This window comes from Nanorana parkeri, unplaced genomic scaffold (genome assembly GCF_000935625.1).
Source record: "Nanorana parkeri isolate BGI_ZX_2015 unplaced genomic scaffold, ASM93562v1 scaffold125, whole genome shotgun sequence".
In the NCBI taxonomy this organism is placed as follows: domain Eukaryota; kingdom Metazoa; phylum Chordata; class Amphibia; order Anura; family Dicroglossidae; genus Nanorana; species Nanorana parkeri.
In genome coordinates, this window is record NW_017306393.1 from 1,336,934 (window position 1) to 1,350,534 (window position 13,601).

At 40.7% G+C, this 13,601-nt stretch overlaps 1 protein-coding gene across 3 annotated transcripts in view; it reads left to right on the forward strand.

The window, feature by feature from the left end:
* CACNB4 (calcium voltage-gated channel auxiliary subunit beta 4) overlaps positions 1-13,601 on the forward strand; it is a 109,706-nt gene that overhangs the window by 85,100 nt on the left and 11,005 nt on the right. For all 3 annotated transcript variants that reach the window (XM_018553598.1, XM_018553600.1, XM_018553599.1), the window contains 3 exons: positions 542-600; positions 4,417-4,526; positions 13,332-13,483. In XM_018553598.1, the coding sequence (XP_018409100.1) occupies positions 542-600; positions 4,417-4,526; positions 13,332-13,483 (321 nt within the window). The remainder of the gene's footprint in view (positions 1-541; positions 601-4,416; positions 4,527-13,331; positions 13,484-13,601) is intronic.

Below are 13,601 nucleotides of genomic sequence, written 5' to 3' on the forward strand. Positions count from 1 at the left end.
GTTGGGTGGGTTGTTGGTGTTGCGCGGGGGGGGGGGGGGGGGGGGGGGGGCGGTTGTCGTGGAAGCTCCAGAACACAGAGCTACCGCTCTGAAACGCACAGCTTTCGGTGTAAACAAGCCCTAAACCTTCTAAAAATATCTTTCAGATGAGTGTTGAAGTAACTAAAGAAGGGTACCTAAGCAGAATACACAATAGTTCTCCTTTAAAGCTAAACAGAAGTTTATCTACATTGTAGTTTGTCAGAAAGAATGCAGAGATTCTGGACAATCTCCTCCAACACAAATACATGCCTGTGAGATATATTTGTGGGTGATAACGGATTGCTCTCGGTGCCCTGGGGAGGATCAGCAAACACGGATGTGGATAGTTAATCTCTTCTGTAACAGTGCCATTTATGGTGCAGCAACTTCTACTGAACTTTAGTTGTCTGAAGGTAGAATCATAGACCTCTTCTCTTATTAATTCTGTCCTTTCTTCTGCAACCTGCTCACTTTTTCTCTCCTTTCTAATCTTATTTCCAACCTCCTCTCATCTGGGAAGGTGACGGACATGATGCAGAAAGCCCTCTTTGACTTCCTGAAGCACAGGTTTGATGGGAGGTGAGGGCAAGCAAAGTCACATATACAGGCCTCTTTTTTTCAGTACTTTGTATTTATATTAAAGTTACAATATTTATAAAACACGTCAAATAGTTCCTTAGAGAGTTTTTAGTTATGTTCATTGTGGTGTCAAGTGATTTTAAGAGATTATAAAAAAACTAAATCATTTAAAATTGATGTTATAGTAGAACAGACTTGGGCTAAGTTTATAGGTTTTAAAAGGGGGCATCTGGTACAGGTTTCTAAAAGTAGATGTAAACCCCAAGGGGCTGATTTATAATGCATTTGCACGGCATATAGCTGCTGCCACTAGATAGAACCAAGGAGCATAACCAAGGAGCATAGGAAATGGAATTCCCATGCCTCTCAGTTTCCTCTAGAGGCAGTAATGTGCTGCAAACATCATTCGCTCAACTATATGCTGTGCAAATGCATTATAAATCACAGGATAACAGGAAACAGCCAACACATTTTGTGGGCTGAATTGTTGTAAATGATAAGACTCAGAAATGGCATAATCACCAGAAGTTATTTTTAGTTAGAAGTTACACGATGCCAGGAATCACTGTGTCAGCAAAACACTCTTGTTTGCCAAAGCACTGTGTATCATAACCATAAAGTACTTGTTTTCACCCATGCTTCATCCTTTATGATTATGCGTACTGCTCATCTGCTGCAGCCTCTTTGCTTCCACATCCTGTCTGCATATATGCACTCCATCAATGGCTGCATGGTAAGTTCCCTGATAGTGACAACTGTGAACTGCGTAATGTGTGCAAACCCTATTGGAAGCCCATGTGACAACGCAGAAGAACAATACGGTCTTTGGAGTGTGGGAGGGACATGGAGTATCTAGAGGAAACCCACAAAAAACATGTAAACTCCATGCAGGTAGTGTCCTGTTTGGGATTTGAACTAAGGACCCCGGTGCGGAAAGGCAGGAGAGCTAACCACTGAGCAAATGTCATCTTGTGTTATTGTAGGTCCTAAAACATACCATAAAAGGTCTATGTAGTGTTTATGTACATTGACTGAACAATTACTGATCCTACATTAAGAGTATTTTGTGGAATTAGTTGATGTTCTTCTTCATGTAAAATTTCCATCATCTCTAACATCCCAGCTGAAATGTCAAACCTGGGAATACCAGCACTGCTGTATGAATGGCACAGACAAGCAAAGCAGAGGGTGATTAACACATATTTAAATTTGCATTCTTTCCCAATCGTAGCTCTGATTGTGTTATATTTCACACAATGGTGTTGGGTGGGGTAGGTGATGAGACAGCATATGGCCAGGCAGAGTTCACACTACCAAGAGGTAAATGAAGCCACTATGTGCATCTTCCTAGATGCACATGGAATTATATGGTATACAGAGGTTGTGGCCTTGTAACAATGTGGCCATCAGAGGATTATAATGAGTTAACGGCAAGGATTTTCTCAAGTAAAAGTGGGGCTTTAACAATGAATGAAATATCATTTCAAGGTCAATTAAAGACTAACCCTAGGCAAGAAGCTACATGCAAAGTTGACATATACAGTATACTGTATGTACCTGAGCTATTTACCTGCCAAAGGATTTGTAAGTCTGATCAGCCAATCCTGAGATCCTGTTAGACAGCACAGACCTAGAGCCTATGTGCTAGTTAAGCAATACAGTCTGGTCTAGGAGCCCCCCCAGCCTCTGAGTGGGCAATGGAAGAGCTGCAGGTCACTCTTGAGGTCATGTCTGTGCTCTTCTATCCTTTATTCATGTTCACACTTTTAGGGTTTGTGGCAACGAGCTTGGGGCTTGTGCCGGGAAAATGTAGCTTGTCTTTGACATCAGTTTGAAATGATTCAAAGTTATTCAGAAATTCATTGACAAATGCATTTGGCCTGCAGTTGACCTGCCACATTTGACACAGTCCCTGAGACTGTGAGCACTATGCAAAATAGTAGAGCCCTGATTTAATGAGGTCTGTTCCTCCCTCTCCCTGTCAGAGTGCTTCTGCACAGGGGATTACAGGAGGCTCATATCAAGTGTAATGGGGATACTTATGTTAGTCATATGTAAAAAGACATTTGTAAAATAAATAAAATGTACTATAATGTATACTTACCTGGACTAAGAAGTATTTCCCATATACTGTTAGGCTACGTATGCCCAGAGTTCATTTTTTTTCTCCCTAGAGACAAGAGATGATGGTCACCAGTCCTACTCTTTTTGCCTGGATTGGTAGATGAGTTTATGTCTATGGGTCTAATGCACAACCCTTACTAACTGCTCTCAGCAGGAACATATCCTGATGGCTGTTGTTCCCCCTGTGATAGGCCAGTGTCAGAAGCATCTGCCTGTACCCCTCGTCTCCTCTGTCCCCCATCCATTCACTAAAGCTGGCCATACACTGGTAGATTTTCATACGAACATTTATACCAAAAATTTTGTCAGAACATTTCAGAATGCCATCAGAGACTTGATGAATGTGATACAAACTTTTGTGTGGTTTTAACATGCAATTTTGGAATGAATGGAGCTTCCTGAATGAAAACCACATTCATTGTTAGAATTTTGTTAGTTTGAGAAAAAATGTCCATCTTGCTTTTTTGATTTTTTTCATCACTGTGGTTAAAAATGACCATTGATTTGACCCCATTAACTATTATATAATTAAATGAACAATCCAAAACCACATTTTTCAAACAAAATTCTACTGGTGTATGGTCAACGTTACACTCAGTCATTTGACTAAGGCTCCATTTACACGGGGACACATGCTGCACTCTAGGATACCTGTGGTAAGAACCTTCATATTCCTGCGGCAGGAATCCCAGGTGTCCCCATTGAGATGCAGCCGATGTACCCATTGAAGTTGACAGCGTGACAGTGGACAAACCTTTCCTACGTCCACCAACAATCATCTGTCCCGAACCACATGTAATCGTACCATGTACAAATACTTGCAGACTGCTGCTGACAGATGCAGCTCCTGTCACCTGATCATTTACTTCAATAGGTCTAGCGGCCGCATCTGAACAGGACCAGTTTTTGCCACAGGAATCCCAGAATGCTCCATGTGAATGGGGCCTAGGTCAGTGTGTTTGTAACTGCATGGGGGAAGGGGGGTACCAGACGGTAGTGGAACCATACATACATCAGACCACCTTTAGAAGTTCATGTCCACCCTGAGGGCTGAGCCTCTTTATCAAGCTCGGAACTTTGCCTGGCAGTTTTTTTATAATATTCTGCTTGAGCAGGTAAGCTGGCCATGCACCGGCCATAATCCAAAAAAATATTCTTTTTGAGCATATGTTCAGTTTTCCAATAGTTAATAGTGTCATATCAGCGATCATTTTCAACCATAGTGATGAGTTGGATGGAAATGTTTTCTCCAATGAATTAAATTCCAACAGTGAATGTGGTTTTCATTCAGGACACTCCATTCATTCCAAAATCAAATTAAATTTTGAACAACATTCGCCAAGTCTCTGATGGCATTAATGAATGTTCCGATGAGATTTTTGGTAGGGAAGTTTGTACAAAAATCGATCAGTGTATGGCCAGCTATAGACTGCAATAACTATATGACCAGAAAAAATGGAAGTCTCTGTCTTTAGGATAAAGGAGTTGAATAGCATGTAGGGCACTGATAGAACCATAGACAGGCTATGAAGAAAGAAAAAGTAGGCCGTGGCTGTTGTAACAGAAATGATTGTTTTGTCTTTGTTATAAGCTACCTTTCAAATAAAGGGATTTTACTTTGCTGTACACAAATCACAAATATAATAATCCTCAGTGAACATGTTTAATATGGTTCTGTGTCCTCATTTTCAGGATATCCATCACAAGGGTGACAGCTGACATTTCTCTTGCCAAGAGATCCGTGCTGAATAATCCAACCAGGAGGGCTATAATCGAACGCTCCAATACCAGATCCAGTTTAGGTAAGACCCTTTACAGAAATAAAGTTGAAGTCTTGTATAATGGACATAGCAGGTGTGCAGACCCGGGAACTCAAATAACAGATCTCACTATCTGGGTCCCCAAGAGGTAGAAGAAACTACCAGGTGGTTAAAAGGAAAATTCCACTTTTTGCAAAAAAACAATGAAAGCGCACTTCTTCTAAAAAGAGAAAATGTACATTTAGTGTTTTGTTTTTTGCACTGGAGCCAATAAAGCATTGCAATGGCAATCAGTTGATTGTGAGTGCAATGCTCTGTTCCTCTCATCCATGTCCATACTGAGGTACAGGCATGCAGTAACGTGGACAGGAGGAAGAATTAATGGACTAATCAATGCGGTGGCTGATGGGACTTGTACTTTATCCATTCACAGAACCTATAAACAATCTGTGAATGGATGATGTGGCTGTGTGGGCAGAGCCATTCACAGCTATGCCAAATTCAAAAAGGTGAAAAATCCTGCAGGGAGAAGAATCCTGAAATTCAGGTAAGTGAGGGGGCAGGAAGTGGGTGGAGTTGCGATCTGACAATGTTTCATGTTACACCCTAAATATGGGTGAAAAGGTAAGCTAAACTTAGCCTTTAACTACATCTACCAAAAACTGAAATATCACTTTATAACTTTATAGTGGACTGATCCTTAAAAGCTGAAGTTTTATTTATTTATTGTAGGACACAACACCAATCACATTAGTTACCTGTGATGATGTGTATCCCACCTCCTCCATACTTCTGCTTCGTAACAAAAATTCTTCCATAATGCTGCTGGATACACCTCAGTGTGACTATCCTCCAGTGCTCTGGGGTTTAACTCCTACTATTATCAATGTGATAGAATTGCACCACTCACCCACACCTTCCTGCGTCCTTCTCCATTCATAGAGCTTGTACTATTGTTCCACAATTCAGTGAGCTCTGTGAACGAGTAGAGCACACCCTTGTCATTCATCCTGGTTTTTTTTTTAGGACAAACAAAACTTTCTTTTGATGATATTGTCCTGCAAACATTTTTTTTCTATGCAATCCATAGACATAAAGATGTAAATATAAAGACTTTAAAATTTACTTTTGTCTACTTCAACCATTATTAGGTTAAAAAAGAATCAGTGTTAAAGGAGCTAACAGTTAACTAACAGTTAATAAGGGGTTAAATAGGAACACATTTTATTAAAGAAAAACAGTGCTCACCACTTTGATCTGCAGATGGATGAAACAGAGTAAGTACAAAGTAACAATAATGTTACTTTGTATCTCTGAATAACACTACTTAAAGAGGAACTTCACCCTTCTCTTTAAAATGACAACAAAGTCACCTTTAGAATTGTTTAGTAATGGCAATCTAGGAACGGCTTTACCTTATTTTTCTTTTCCTCCCCCTTCTTCTTATGGTGGCCATTTTTAGTAAGGGCAGAATAATATATCTTCCTTTACTTCCTGGAACTCTGGCACATGTGACAAGGACATGTGGCCATGCACATCATCTCAGGGGAGGACAATGCGTTTCCCTGAGCTCGCATGAGATTACAGATGAGATTTCTCAGCAGCGCTCTGCTGATGTAACCTTCCCAGGATGCATCCCTTAGGCTCAGGATGCATCCCCAAGGCGCAGGGTACATCACTAATGCCCAAGAGGACCAAGAAGTAGGAAAACAGTAATTGAAAGTAAAAGAAAAATACCAATTCAATGTAAGATGATTTCATATTAGCATGCAGAGTTGAATGCTGATGTGATTTTAAGTAAAAGAGAGTAAAGGTCCGCTTTAACTGTGTTTACAAACACTGATCAGAAGATCCATATTTCGAGATCGGAAAAATACAGCAAGTGCTGGCTGCCATCTGAGAATGTAAAAAAAATCGGGGGAAGGACAGCGTGTGCTGCGTATGCCTTAAGTTTTTTGGGCATACGCATTATGCTTGAGGTACAAGACTGGTTAAGAAACACTGAGCATATCTAGATCAGTCTGATTTTAATATCAGTAATATGAACCCGCAGACCGTAAAGCTATATTAATATTACTCAATGTAACTTTCCATCTCACTTGAGAGCCTTAATTCATATTTTTTCAGTGTAACATTTTTTATCTTGCAAATCCATATTTATATCACTGAATATAACATTACATTTTAATTAGCTTGTAAATCTATACATACATTTATAAAGTTATGTACAGGAAATTAATTGATTAATCTTATCCTGCTCAGGTTACTTGGTCAGTGATTTGTTTATTAATTGATTAGTAGATAGTTTGGTTAAACATATTTCTATGGAGAGAACTATATTATGGGGCTCAGAGGCATTTTTAAAGGGAACCTGTAGTGAGATAAATAAAGGAGTGCTGCCATTAAAAGAGAACTATGGGGTAACCTTTTTATGCCATAGTTCTCTTAAGGGTCACAGGAGGACATATACTAGCATCCTCCCGTCACCCAAAGCTCAGTATATAGTGGGATATTGCTCACTATATACTGAGAGTGCGCAGTCGGGACAGATCCACCCAGCTGCGTGAGTGACAGTGTGCTCTGCCTATCTAGAGGCAGAGCCAGCGGTGCCCGCCCCCTCCCTCGTCCGTCCTCCACTTAGTGCTGGAGGATCGGAGCGGGGAGGAGGGGGGAATCCCTGTGGGGAGCTGTGACTGACAGTCACCGCTCTCTGCAGGGAGATGATCGGAAAGTGAGTGAGCGACGGTATGCGTTCGCTCACTTCAAGATCTATAGAGCTGACGTGTGACAGTTTCGTTGCCACACGTTGGCTTGAACTATGAGGATGAGTGAAAATCGCTCACCGCATAGTTCTCCATTAGTGACCTCCTCTCCAACATAATTTATGTCACAGACAGCCAGTGAAGTCATGGTCACTTTCTCCAATTTTCCCCGTATATCAGCTGAAATTTACAAGAAGCACAGCCCTAAATATCAGACTCTACCCATTTCCTCGGGTTTCTCTTTAAAACCAGCTTTTAAAATGTGGAGTGCTGACCACGGCAAGCAGGTCCCTAAGTGACGAGTGACACGGGCGTATTTCTGGCGCTCGACTAACAATGACTGACAATGGGTGCCACTCTGAATTAGCATGTAGGTTAACACAGCAAATTCAGTTACATTGGAATGTATGCCGAGGACCTTGCCAAGGTTGTTGATGTGAAAAGCAGGGATCAGGCACAAAAATCAATAGGCTGAATCAAATGTTAACCAGCAGGGGCTTTCGCGTTTAATTAAAAGCCAACGCCAAGTACATTGTTTCATGTAATACTCCCATTGATAATTTTTTTTTTGATGGATTAAGGGGAACACATACTGAGACAAATGAAGAGACAAATGAATGCTGCATTATACAATGAAGCAATAAAATTTCATTTAAAAAAAAAAAAATGAATAATAACGATGGGGGGATTAAACATTAAAAAAATTAAATGGACAAATCAGACTATAACAGGTCATTAGAACATAAAGCAGATGCACAATGGAATAACATCATACTAATAAAGCCTTAGTACTAATACTAAATATTGGCAGTATGTATATACAGTATGCATGTATATGTATATAGTGGCGAGGTGATATGGGAGGAGAGGGTGCACTGCCATTCCAGGCTACTCTGAGCAGTAAAACTAGTGGGTCAAACCGAGGGACAGACTGAGCTTCCTCTCATTAACATACAATACTCCTAGATCTTTAACCCTTTGTTAGGACAGACATTGTTTAAATCTAGTTTACAACTGAGAGAATGAACTCTGCCAGCACAGTAAAGACAGTGTTAAATAGAGTAAACATAACTTCCCACAGCCCCCTCCTTAACATTACATAGGGGGGGAAGCTAGGGAGGATTTTAAGCAAATAAAAAGCAATTAAAATGGAAGCGGCAAACAAGGTCACAGTGCTTCAGAGCTTGTGATCCCTTTCTTTGTTCCAGGTCAGTAACTTGGAATTGGAGCCATTAGACATTCAAGCTACAACAAATTCAGGTATGAATGGGGCCCTAAAGCCCTATTCCAGCCAAAAGTGTATTTATTTATTTTGGATAGGGGTCAGGGGAAGGATGACTAGGGAAGCAATTATAAGCACTGTCAAGTGTTTATAGCTGCCTTTGTCCTTGCTGAGCCAATTCATCCTCTCTATTTGTCTTCGTAACCATTGTCTCCGACACAGAAAATCCTGCATTTTTGAATTGGCACTGAAACAGGAAGTGAGGGGAAATCTTCCAAATGGGGGCACCTGTTTGGAAGAGTGGAATTCCCCTGATCTTGTAGAGATTTACTCTACTTTACTTCCTGTTGCCAGGACAGGCTGTGAAGGGAAACAGACAAATGGATTCTTCTAACCCATTTAATCCTTAGATTTTATATTCGAAAGTACATTCAGCCATGACATGAGTGCATATGCATGCATATATCACATGCCCTTTAAAGTTAGTAGATGAAATGCACTGGTACATTATGATGTGAAGTTGTGAATATTCGCGCTATATTTTAAGCCTGATAGTACCAGGCAAGCTGCGTAGCTATTTACAGCTATGACTGGGAAAAGTGATAATTAAATGTGAATGACAGATTTTTTTCAACTTGATAATTTCCTCATCTTGTCAATTCATAGAGACAGAGGGGCTGATTTACGAAGCCCAACACGCACATGCGCAGGCTGCGTGCGCGTTTTAACCCGCAAAAATGCATTTACCAAGCGAAAACTCATACAGTATATCCATATTCAGTGTAATGGTCCACATTATGTGTAAAATGTGTGAAAATGAAAATCAAACATACAAATATAAACACTTTAAGCAGATGTATAAAAACTGGAGTAATAGAAAAAGTAGGGTTTTGCCCTTAGCAACCAAATGTGTGTAAGACGGGAAATAATAGGTTTGTAAATGGGATTAACCAAAGTGCAAAATAGTCAATATGTAGCAAAGATTTTTTTTTAAAAAGCATCAATGTCATAGTAGTAATTAAGCCCATGCACTAAAAAAATTAAAAACATTAAATAATTGGCGCCAACTAAATGGAGAAGGCATATAGGTTGAACTGGATGGACCTTGGTCTTTATTCAGCCTTACATACTATGTTACTATGTAGAAGTAGCAGCAATCTGAAGCATGGAAGTTGTCTACAATTTACTGGTATCATCTGATGCCAAAAAATGCAACAACAAAAAATTAGCAGAAGAAAATAAAGATCAGTGCAAAGGGAAAATAAAGATCAGTGCAAAGGGCAAAAGGTGAGGGGGAAGATACGAAGACGATAGGGGAGAAGCAGGCAAAGGAGGGAATGGGGCCTCTGGGGAGAAGGGGAACCCACGAAGCTAGGGGTATACAGGTCAAAGCTTCAATAAAGTGTGGTCAAATCAGAGCATCTAAGATATTCTATCCATAGTGACAATACATTGAGATATTTCGTGTGAATACCGTAAAGGATCATGGTAAGTTTCTCATTAATCATGGTACATGTGACCTTCTGCCAAGCCTCACTGTAACTAAGGATATGTTGCCTCCATTGTCTGGCTATAGTCTACCTGGTAGCTAAGAAAAAAGATGGGCCAGCACACCCTCGCTCCTCCAAGGAGTCGAAATGTTCACATTTAATAGAGCCTCCCATGGGTTCTGCACCAATCTACAATGGAGAACATACCTAATAAGGTTATATACGCCAATCCACAATTTGTGGACCTTTGGTCAGCTCCACCAAGTATGGAGCATAGTGCCACAGGATGTGCATCCCCTAAAATGCAGGGGACACCATGGGAGCAAATTTAGAAACCCTGTCTGGTGTCGGGTACCGTCTCAACAACACCTTATATGAATTTTCCAAGGCGTTTATATTCTGCGAAATCTCAGCCACTTGGGCCCAAGGTAAAGTCCAATTTGATTGTTTCGAGGGTAGTTAAGGAGTCCTGTTCCCACCAAACCCTGTGAGTTTATGTTTAGTAGGTTGATTTAACATATTCAGGTTCCTATATATGGAAGAGACAAGGCCCACAGAATGAAGCTTTCAAAAGCTGTGCGTGCAAACGATGTAATAGTCGTAAGGGAATTTAAAAAAATGCAGTATTTGTAAATACCAGAACAGCTCAGAGTTCTGAAGCTTCCAGGTTTCCAATAATTATTAGAATGATTGACCCCCCCAAACGTGAAAAGCTTAACAGCATGCCACCTGTCTAGAGAGTGGCACAATGTTGGGTTATGAACCCGGGGGGCATTACTGTGGTGGAAGCCAGATCAAGTTATGGATGGGGATAGGGGATAGGGGACACACCAACAATATCCAAAAAAGTTTACAAATGAATTTCCTGATTTGCATGAAGCAGGTTCAGAAAATAAATTTGTGTTGCAGTATAATATTTTAGAAGATTAGGGATGCCCAAACTACCTGAAAGCGTAGGCTGATCAAAAATTGACATGGCCACCCTAGGTCTTCCAGATCCCCAGATACATTTTAGAAGCCTGCTTTGGAGACCTCGGGGTCATGGGCAGGATCTCATGTTAACTGATCAAAGGCTTCGGGATCTCTAAAGGTCCAGCAAGTGATGGTCAATATTCCTCAGTAAATAACTGGTGAGCTTTTTTTAACTTAGGCATTGGCGTCAATCAGCTTAGCTGAGAGTTTCTCATTAGAGAATGTCCAATGAAGTCTGGATTTAATTTCAGCTAAAGTAAGGGACTTACAGGGCCATGCTTTCACACTGGTTTGTTTTGTTGCTGTCAATATAGGCATCATTAAAACAAATTGGTATTTTTTAAGGACATCCAGTTTCAAATTAAGGAGAGCCTCGCTGGGGTTCATGGTTATCAAGACACAAAACAAAGCATGAAGCATATTTCTCCAAAGATATTCCACAACCGGGCATGGCCACTACTTATGAAAAAAAGTGCTTGGCTTTGGGCAACCCCTAAAACAATTAGGGGAGTATCCTGGGATCACATACACCAATCTAGTGGGAACATAATAGCATCTTGTAATTAGTGTCCATGGCATGTACATTCTGGGAAGACGATTTAGTAGTGTCCCACATCTGGGACCACATAACGGGTACAAAGGTAATACCAAGTTCAGTAGCCCACATTGTCATATAGTTATGAACTGGTATGCTGGGTTTTTTTTATGGGAATTTAAACACAAACCAGTCAGTACAGTTCCTGCTTCTGATGTTGAGAGATTGTCTACTTATGTCTACACTAAAACCAATACCTTTTGGCATGTGAACCTCCTGGGTCCCCCCCCAGCTCTCACTGGCTCCCCCCTCTAACATCCACATCACTACTGTATACTGTAATGGGTGGAGGTCAGCAGGGGGACCCAGTGAGAGCTGTGGGGGGACCTCGGAAATTGACACTCCTGAAAGTGCTGGTTTTAGTGCAGACTTTAGTAGATTTCTCAGTATCTAAGGGCAGATCGACAGCTTGGGCAGCAGGAAAGGTAATTATTTACAGACTTCTGTTATTATGCCTTTATTTAAAACCTTGACTATAGTGAAAGGGTCACTTTAAAACGAAATCAGCACTGGTGTTGAGTCCCCTCACCCTCCATCTATGCATGCTGAGGTCATGACGGAGTCATTATGGTGCCATTGTCATCACAGGGTGTCTGAGTCACCTGAAATTAGTGTGACAGAGTGACAGAGGCCATTAATTATAACGTGCACTGAGCAACAATGCTGCCAGCTCACTGTGCAGTTCAGGCAGAGGAGCTATCCATATGTATGCGAGGAAATAGTGGTGCCCGATGACCTCTACTCCAAACCTGAGGAGTGGTGAACACTAACAATCTACTTATTTCTCTCAGCATGTTCATAATAAAATAGTGCTTTGTAATAAATACTGTGTGAAGAGACCCTGTCACTGGCCTAAAAAAATTGCAGGTAAAAGCGCAGACAGATCAATTATTTAAAATGCTTACTTGCAGCATCTTTCTGCTTCATAGCTAAATTGTTTATTTACTTGCTATATGTCTTTGAACTTGCTTGCAAATTTGACTACTCCAGGAGTAAATTTTCTAGTGCAGCCCTCTTCCTCCTTGCATGTCATAGCCCTCTCCTTTTCTGGGGGTGCCGATTTACTGTTTGTGCAGGCCCAGCTCCTCCACCCCTCCTCACATAACCTTTTATGCAGCAGCCAGGAAAGAGGAGCGAAGAATACTATAGAATGTCACTTTAGTGACAGCTTTGATTCTGCTGTGACTGCCAACATCACATCCAATGAAGTGTCACACAGCAGCAGTCTCAGAGCTTTTGTATGTCTACAGAAGGAAGACGGGTATATCATCTTATGGGAAGATTGTTGTTAAAATGAATGGTCTGACGACAGGGTCTCATTGAAGTGTACTTTACTTATTACATCAGGGCCCCTTCCCAATACCAAATCACAGGATTACAGTGTAGCATTAAAAAAAACAACGAGAAAAAACAAATAGAAGTTATACTTTCCTTACCCCTGGCTTCTGCACTGGAGAGGGTGACCTTCCGGCTAGATCCTGAGAACGTCAAATATGCTAAATCTTGCAAAAAGATATTTCAGCGTAGTGCAGAAGCTTCTTCTAGTCATTCCCAGGATTTCAACAGAAGATCCTGGGACATAACCCTCACCTAGGCATCGTGGACAGAAGCCAGGATTAAGGTAAGAATATTTTTCTTGCTTTTTTTGCATGCTATTGTGGCAATTTGGTGTGGGGGATGGGGCCCTGATGTAACAAGGGGACTTTTAGTGCAAGCTCCATATAACTATACAATTCATTTTCATGTTTACAACTGTGCAGGTTATATGCCTAGTAATAACTGTTGTCCTTCCTTCTGTCTTCTCAGCTGAAGTGCAAAGTGAAATAGAAAGAATATTTGAGTTGGCTCGTTCATTACAGCTTGTTATTCTAGATGCGGACACCATTAATCATCCGGCACAACTAATCAAGACTTCATTAGCACCGATAATTGTTCACGTCAAAGTGTCTTCACCAAAGGTAAATGAGTATGGCACCTCTCGTCATTATTAAACGATACATCCAGCCTTGTAAGCGTTTCTTATTATTTTTTTATTATTATTATTATTATTAATAATAATAATAATAATTATTATTA